Below are 8,459 nucleotides of genomic sequence, written 5' to 3'. Positions count from 1 at the left end.
TCTTGCTCAGGCTGGTCTTGAACTCCTGAGCTCAAACAATCCGCCCGCCTCGGCCTCCCAGAGTGCTAGGATTACAGGCGTGAGCCACCACGCCCGGCCAGTATGTGGGTATTTTTAAAAGTTATCTTTTTCTTGAGCTACAAAATGCTCTTCCTCTAACAGCTGTGTGTGAATGTATCAACTCTCGCCAAACCAAAAGCTCCCCGAGAACAGGGACTCTTTTTCATCTTTGAATTTATGGTGGCTTTGCATGTACTAAGCTTTCAAAAATACATGTTGAACTTTGAACATCTTCATCTTTTACTCTGTCATACATCAGATTGCCCAATTGTGTTCACAGCTCTCAGACCTAATCTTAGAATTTCCTCAGGGACACTGTCTTAACTGAAGCCTAAGGGGTTCTCAGGGGCTTTGCACGAGTGGTCACTTGGAATGTGGGAGGAACTAGTGTTTCAGGACAAGAATGAGTTGGAAGTTACTTGTCTTTTCTAGTGACAAAAGCTAAAGGAGGAAGAGGGCACCCCGACTTGAACCAGGTACTTCTGGATCTGCAGTCAAATGCTCAACCCCTGAGCTATACCCCACAACTTACTGTGGCTGTCTTCTTTTGCATGTATGGTGACTCAAAGTAGTCAGGTTCCACCCACACTAGCGTCCTGGCAAGCTCTGTGTTCTAATAAAGCCCCACCTTCTTTGGTATCCATCATCTGCTTTGGCTTTTCTCCTGGCCACCAAGCAACTGAATGCAGATACTTGAAAAAATGACATCCTGGAAATTAGTTGAAAAGGAAACTGACATAGCCGAAGCAGAGAAAATGTTCACAAATGCAATATTACTATGTCAGAATATTTGGGCTAAAAACACCCCAGATATCATCTTGTTTACCTTCTGCCTCTTGATGAATTGAGGTTGGAAAGGAAAAGGAAGATGTCAGTTCTTTGGATGGGAGGACTCCATCGGGAAAATCAGGAAACCCTTCTCAGGGCAACCAATCCCAGTCTCTGCGGCCGCACTGCCTACTCTGCTCTTTTTATTTTTTTCTCTTTTTTGATATATAATAATTTACATATTTATGGGTACATGTGCTTGTTCCATGCATAGAATATGTAATGATCATGGAAACAGTAGACAGCTTTTTTTCTTATTTTTGCTAAACATCCTATGATGCACAAGTAGACAGCTTCTGACCTTGGGAAGTGCTTTGTTGAGGGGTGAGTAGCATGCATGATTCCCTCTTACCACACTGGCAGGGGAGAAGTGAGGCCTCTGCTTTCAAGCCTGGCACTCGTTGGCATGGAGTGCAAGGGCACAGGCCTGAGAAGCCCTTTCTCTTCTCACCTCCTCTCCAGAGCGTAGAGAAGCTGAGCTTGCTCCCTCCTCCATCCCCAGGGAAGAAACAGCACACTTGGAGACACAAATGTTTTTTATACATAAAATAACATTGAGAGTTCATCTAAACATCTTAGAAATTCAGGTCGAGGGCTGTGAAGGGAAGAGATGCTGTTAGAAGAGAGGGAATTGGGTGACCTCTCCAAAGACGGACGGGCGCTGGCGGAGGGCTGGGGTGTTCCGGCGGTAGCCAAACCGACCATTGAACCCGTTGATGGGTCTCACATCAGCATTGTAGTGGTTGTGCCCGGTCACCTGCTGGAGGGAATGCCCTTGGGGGCAAGGATGGAGAGCTGAACCTGCGTTCAGCCCCCTTTTGCTTTACCCACTCCCATACGGCTCGTATGGGATGCCAAGCCAGCTGTAGTCACGGTGCTCCCCATGCCCACAGCTGAACACTGAAGCTTCAAATGTCCTGAGCCTCTGGACTCAAAAGCCAAGGGCTGGTGAAGTCAAGGAGACAAAAGTCTTCCTAGAGATCAACCCCCATACCAGGAATTATTGCAGGAAGACTGCGAATGGTATGTGTTGGGACAAGAAGAGCCAGAAATTTCTGGGCTTGGCAGAGCTTGCCTTGCTCTCAGAAATGAGAAAATCTCCTTCTTGTCTCTGACCATCTGGAGAAAAAGGATGAGATCAATCTGGCCGAATGGTGCAAAGGATCATATGACTAGAATGTGGCCGAGGATGGTGGTGTTGGGGTGGGAGGAGCGTTCACCTTGCCAAGTATCTCTGAACTCTCTCCTGCTGCTAAGGCAGGCCTGGAAAATGATCAGAATACAGCCTGCTCGGGGAGCAGTGAGAGGAACACAGGCTTTAGAGTCGGAAAGAGTGGAATTCTAATCTCAGGTCAGCCCTTCTTGGCAAATCACTCTAACTCAATAAACCTCAGTCTGCCTAGCTGTAACATGGGGATAGTGTGAGGGTAAAAAGTGCTTCACATACAGTAAGTGCTCAATAACTAAATATTAGGGAGCACTGTGGCACTATCTGTTCACATGTAAGCAGAAAAGCTGGAAGGGGGCAGTCCCTTGGCCTCTCCACCCCCAACAGGCCTCCCCACTGCCTACTTTCTTTCTCTGAATTGTGGGACGTGCACTACTCTCCCTCACTGAGCCTGTGGTGAGGCTGGAAACAGAGGTGGCACTTGCCTGCCCCTGCCCAGTTTCTCCTGTTGAGGTATCTCTGTCCTTGTCCAAAGATGTGGTAATAGTCTACTATCCAGCCATCCCTTCCTGTACCACAGCGATCCTGAAAGCAAGGAAGAAAACACAAGATTGTCAACCATCACGCAGAGAGGGGCACAGTGCAGATCCCCCCAGCGCTTGTTGTGGGGAGGGGGGAGAGGTAAGAGCTTGACAGCCTGGCATAACTGGGCAGACACATTAAATACACTTAATGATCTACTGCCTCTCAGGAGCAGCAGTGTAGCTTAGCAGTTAAGGGCTCAGACTGCGGCCAGACAGACTGGGTTCTAATCCCAGCTCAGCCATGATCAAGCTCTGTGACGCTGGGCCAATGACACAGAGTTTCTGGGCCTCAATTTCCTCATCAGTGAAAGCAGCATTGCTGTGAGACTTAAGCGACTTAGCACAGATAAAGGGTCTGGCATAGTAAAGGTTTAATAAACGTTATCTTTATATGTAAATGAAAATACCTACCACAAACGGTGGTTTTGACGATTAAAGAATACTTAAAAAAATTAAACATAAAATTTCAAAAAATGCGTATGCATTTTTTCAAGCTTTTAAATACTCAAAAGTTATTCCCTTCCCTCCCCCACCCCCAGACTCTGGCTCCTTCTGACATAAAAGTTACATGATTAGATACACAGATGCGTGTCCATGTACATGCATTGTACACCCATGTGCAAACACAAATATTTGAGACCACAAAAAACCGCAGATTTGTTCATAGAGTAACCCCATAAATTTTCCTTTCTCTTCCCACCACTGATACATATAAACGCAAATACTGGAGGCAAAATGCTGGAAAATAAAACAGAAGCATCAGCAAATAGCCTCAGAATCTCTGACTCCGCGGAATACTCTGCTGGGGAGGGGCCCAGCACTCAGGAGGGAAAAGGCCAGGGAGAAATCGAGGCCCGCAGAGGTTGGAGAGGCTTCCTTCTGTTCGGCTCCAAGGTCCGGGAGAGCGAGCCCCAAGCCCTGCCATTATGACGTCACAGGGCGGAAGGCGCCTCGCGCTGCAGGTCGAATAAGTTCCCTTTGTCTTTCTCGGCGAGGTCACACGGATTCTAGACCATGTAGAGAATTGGCGGTGTGAAGTCACCCTAAAGGGCGGGCCCGTGACGTCACGATGGGAAATGAAACTGACTAGTTTGGGAGAGGCGGGCTTTGAGCACTACTCGCTAGCCTTGCAGACACCCGAAATAAATCTATTATTCCCAGGTTCAGGGTTGGAGGTCATTCTGTGAGCCCAGAGAGCTTGCGCTCAACCTGTCACCCTCCTTTTCCAATTCTCGGGTTTCATTAAGAAAACTGAGGGGATGGGAGTGGTGCCACCTCTTTGGTGGCGAGGGCGCTGCAGTGAGACGCGGGGATCTGGGGCGGTGCGTGGGGTCACCTGGCGCGACGCTCCTATACCTGATGAGTTTTCCGCAAAACGGGCGGAACCACGTGGCTCTGGAAATAGCGGCGGGCGTGGTAGTCCTGCTGCGCGTTGTAGGGCGGAATCGCAGACCACAGCTTGGGCCTCGTGAGACCGTAGGCCCGGGCCACCGTGCTCACGGCCACCCCATCCAAGATAAAGCCCTTCTCCAGTCGCAGAGGACACTCGCACAAGTACGCCATCCCAACCGCCGCAGCCGCAGCCGGAAGGCGTTTATGGTGGGAGACAAGGGCCCTGTATGGGGTCTCCCCTGCGCATTGTTACGTCAAGGACCCCTGCGACACAAACCCTGTTTTCCCCATTCAGCCTGGGTTGACCCGGTGGGTCTTTATGACGGTGGGGGAAGTTGCTTGCATGGCCGGGAGGTGAGGGTGACGAGGAGACTGACTATGCCAGAGGATTTGGAGACTGAAGGGGAGAGAAAGGGTTATGGAACGTGGGCGGCCATCAGGTCCAGCTCCCTCCGTTTTCCTTTAAGAACAAGATCGGTGCTCTTTTCCCACGCTATTCCATTTTATTCCTGAACTCAGTCCCAGTGAAAAGCTTGTACGCAGAACTGATCAGAACGAGTTCAGCGTCTATTAATACTTCCAGCTCTCACTTTACAGAGCTAGAAGTTGAAGCTTAGAAAGGTTCCCCAAATCCAGTTAGCTGCAGAGCCAGAACCAGAATTCAGGTCTCACGCCCTCGGTCAGGCCACTTACAGAGCCTTCTCCCCTGCCCACCCCACATCTTTTCATTAGCTAATATTCATCCTCCTTTTAAAATAAAAAGTACACTTGGTCGATACACATGACCATACTTTCCCTCTGGCTATTTTTTATTTTTTTAGAGACGGGGGAGGGGGTGTCTCACTATGTTGCCGAGGCTGGCCTCGGACTTCCGGGCTCAAGGGAATCTCCCGCCTCAGCCTTCCAGGTCGCTGGGACTACAGGTACTGACCACAGTGTTTGGCCTAATCTTAGACATGATAGATTAGTGAACAATGATTATCTCGGTTATTATGATACAGATTATTTCCTAATTTATACTATTTTCCCAATTGCCCCTCCAAATATTAATAAACCCTTGTATGGATGCTTTATATATCAAAGCAGGTTATACAAATTCCTGTGCTCCTCAAACCAACCCTGAGTTGCTATTACCCTCATTTGACAGATGAGGCAACAAGCTCAGGATTTACTTTTGTATTCGCTATTTTTATACCAAAGCACAAGTATTACTTTCAAATTAGGAAAAGGTTGCATTATACCTGTACAGAAAAATCACTAATCCTGGCAATTCACTACTCAAGAGTATCTTTTTACTATGACAGGCAAGCTCCCATAAATCAAATCTGAGATAACTTGAATCCTGTCTTTTTTTGAGAGCATCTGTCACCCTGGGTGGAGTGAAGTGGCATCTTCATAGCTCACTGAAACCCCAAACTCCTCGGCTCAAGTGATCCTTTTGCCTCAGCCTCCCAAGTAGTTGGGACTATGCCAGGCTCATTTTTTTTTCTATTTTTGGTAGAGACGCTCAATCATCGGCCTCAGCCTCCCAGAGTGCTGGCATTATAGGTGTGAACCACTGTGTCTAGCCTCTATGAAACCTTTTACACAGAAAGAACTTGGGAGGACATAACAAAAAATAAGGAAAATACGTCAGTGAAATGCAAATACCAAGGTTTCAGCCCAAGTTAAGAAAATAAATCTATGAAAAATAAAATTTGAAGTAGCAGCTATTAGGGATAACATGTAAGGATTATACATTATCATTATAAATAAAGATAAGGCATAAAAATAAGGATTCATTTTAAATGGTTGGCCTGGAGGGTTCATACCACACTAAAGCAGATTTGAAATTCACCAGACTCGGGAATAGCTTAAGGTCTAAATCTCTACAACTAGAGATTTCTGGATTTAACACTCCTAAAACCAAGACTGGCTCAGCCTAGACACAGCACTGGTTCTCAATCTTGGCTGTACCTTGAAATCACCTGGAAGCTTTAAAAAGTACTGATGCCTGGATTCTACCCTCCATAGTCTGACTTAATTGGTCTGAGGTAAGGCTTGGAAACATTTTAAAACTCTCCAGGTTAGAACCAGCACTCTAGTTCTGGTACATTCCATACCTAGTTTTAGCAGACAAAAGGGTAGTCATCTCACCAAGTGACTACATGCCAGGTCCTTCGTATATATTCTAATATTTAGCTTTGTATTATACCCAACTTAGTTAACACTTAAGGCTGATTATTTTCAGATACAGATGTATGAACATAAACCTCCACCTAAAAAAGCTTGGTCTAACTTTCCTCCACATAATTGACCCAAACTAGTACTTTCCCAAATACTATGTCACCTCATGCAATTTGGAAAAATGCCAACCACTGCCTACCTTCAGGTGCAACTCCCTATTAAAAGTGTGACCGCCCATCTGGGTTTGCCAGGGTTTATAACTGTTGTGCTGGCACAACTCCCCTTACGTTCTCAAACTAGAGTCTGGAATCCAAAGTACAAAAGTTTGGAATATTAACATACAGTCTTCTACTGTGGTTGAAGGAAGGAAAATGAAATAATTTTTTTTAACAAAAAGAGAAGAAAAGTTTAAAAATTAAAAAAAAAAAACAACATGCAGTCAACCTGTTTGTCAAAACATTTTGCTAGCAGCAAAACATCTACAGGTACTGTCAACTTAATCATCTTCCACCATGAGTAAATTCATATGGCAATTACCATGTGTTAAGTTTTACAAATATTAACTCATTTACATTAATTTATCCAAAGAAAATCTGTAACTGCTAAAAAGCGTGTATATATACAAACAGGCTACTGTTCATGCCACTCCTTGAAATCCTTGCGTGTGCCCAGGATCTAACCATGCACTCAACCTCACCCTTCCCACTGCAGGATGGGTTACACAGGGTAACCTGTCATTAAGCGGTCTCTACTATCTGCAATTTATTTTAGGGACCTGAAACCCAAGTTAACTTTTTTTTAACAGCTAAAATGGAAAATACAGAAACTGGAAAGTGCCAAAAGTCTGTGAGCTCACCAAAGGGCAAGGACTCTATCTTTTTTTACACATGCCTGGACAAAGTTTTCATGTTTCTTTCCCCCCCACCTCAAAGAGATGGGGTCTGACTATGTTGTCCAGGTTGGACTTGAACTCCTAGGCTCAAGCGATTCTCCCACCTCAGCAGCTGGGAGTACAGGCACGCCACCACTAGTTTCGTTTTACAAAGAAGACAACCGTCAGGGGGTGTCAAGGGTGTAGAAATGAACAGGGAGGCAAGCATTGCGATCAAATACTTTTTAATGTTTTTACAAACATACTGGACATCATGCAATGCTGCCAGCATTGGATGCAATCCTGGGCCACAAGTCCGCACACTCCTTTGCAACGGGTCCTGTAATGGCAGAACCTACATTAAAAAAAAAGATGAGAGACAGGTTAAGACATCAGAGGGTCCTTTGCCTGTAGAGATCAGAGTTAAACCATCCAAACTCAGAGAGCTAGGCAACAACGTGGACTGCTTTCTCACCTTTCATCTCGCCTTTATTGTTTACTATGACCCCTGCATTATCTTCAAAGTAAAGAAACACACCATCTTTTCTCCGGTATGACTTTCGCTGTCGAATTACCACTGCCGGATGTACTGAAAGGAAAAAAGAACGGCAGTCATGAACCTGTCAAGTCCTAGCACCGCCACAAAAGCAGTTTATGCCTGGACAGAATGTATAACCAGCATTAGCATTTCTTCCTAAAAGCAAGTGTGAGAGACAGCGCAAACACGAATCGTCCTTTAAGGAAAGACTTGATTCACTTTTAAGCCAAAACTGACAATATTTTCTAGCAATTGTAAAAAGTGTAAATTTGTATTCTTTTTTGAAGCTTGCTAAGCACTGTCTATGGCTTTTCCCACTTCAACTGACAGGTGGGTACTAGTAAGATTCCAATATCACAAAATTGGGAAGGGGACACCCCCCTCCACTAAATGAATATAGAGGTCAAGCTATGAACCCCTCATCAGGCAATATTCCACCCAGTATATAATTTTCCCAAAGAAAACTTGTAACTGCTAGTGTGCATATATGCAGTCCTTGAACCCCCCAAGTATGTCCAGGATCTTGACCGTAAATTTTTTATATTCATCTTATCACATAGACACCTTATCTTATGTCTTTCTAACTTCCTAACTGTGGGGTATGTATGTTGTTTTAATAGAGCAAAAATTTGGAACTGCCTAAAAACAGGCACACAATGGAATTCTGTGCAACCATTTTAAATGATTTGTTTTATCTGTCCTTTTTGAAAAATCTATGGGACAGTCATTCGTGAAGCAAGAAGAACAAGCATGGGATGGTAATGGACCATTTACACAGGAAAAAGTTGACAAGTACATTTTTTGCATGCAAGTCAGGAAAGGAAGACATACAACAAAATATTAACAATGATT

The 8,459-nt window shown here is 45.1% G+C and overlaps 2 protein-coding genes across 2 annotated transcripts in view; both read right to left on the bottom strand.

Annotated features, from left to right (window-relative positions):
• Window positions 1-1,409: 1,409 nt before the first annotated feature.
• On the bottom strand, window positions 1,410-4,203 carry LOC105824909 (chromosome unknown open reading frame, human C17orf98). The gene is made up of 3 exons (XM_012662527.1): window positions 3,997-4,203; window positions 2,542-2,641; window positions 1,410-1,662 (listed from the first exon to the last, which is right to left on the bottom strand). The coding sequence occupies exons 1-3, from the start codon at window positions 4,201-4,203 to the stop codon at window positions 1,505-1,507; spliced, it is 465 nt and encodes a 154-aa protein (XP_012517981.1). The 3' UTR covers window positions 1,410-1,504.
• A 3,108-nt stretch (window positions 4,204-7,311) lies between these two features.
• Window positions 7,312-8,459, bottom strand: part of RPL23 (ribosomal protein L23) — a 5,945-nt gene continuing 4,797 nt past the window's right edge. Inside the window, exons 4-5 of the mRNA XM_012662514.1 lie at window positions 7,545-7,658; window positions 7,312-7,424 (exon numbers count right to left, since the gene is read on the bottom strand). Coding sequence (XP_012517968.1) covers window positions 7,342-7,424; window positions 7,545-7,658 — 197 coding nt within the window. The 3' untranslated portion in view covers window positions 7,312-7,341. The remainder of the gene's footprint in view (window positions 7,425-7,544; window positions 7,659-8,459) is intronic.

Source organism: Propithecus coquereli, unplaced genomic scaffold (genome assembly GCF_000956105.1).
Source record: "Propithecus coquereli isolate 6110/MARCELLA unplaced genomic scaffold, Pcoq_1.0 Scaffold119, whole genome shotgun sequence".
Taxonomy (NCBI): domain Eukaryota; kingdom Metazoa; phylum Chordata; class Mammalia; order Primates; family Indriidae; genus Propithecus; species Propithecus coquereli.
Note: the sequence above shows the minus strand (reverse complement) of the source record. Positions and strands in the feature narration are given on the sequence as shown.

Bases quoted from the DNA above. Each gene is read 5' to 3' on its own strand.
- LOC105824909 (XM_012662527.1), bottom strand. From the start codon at position 4,203: ATGGCGTACTTGTGCGAGTGTCCTCTGCGACTGGAGAAGGGCTTTATC. The intron at 2,642-3,996 runs GTATAGGAGCGT...CCTTGCTTTCAG, and splicing joins TTTTGCGGAAAACTCATCAG to GATCGCTGTGGTACAGGAAG. The intron at 1,663-2,541 runs GCAAGTGCCACC...CTTGCCCCCAAG, and splicing joins GAGAAACTGGGCAGGGGCAG to GGCATTCCCTCCAGCAGGTG.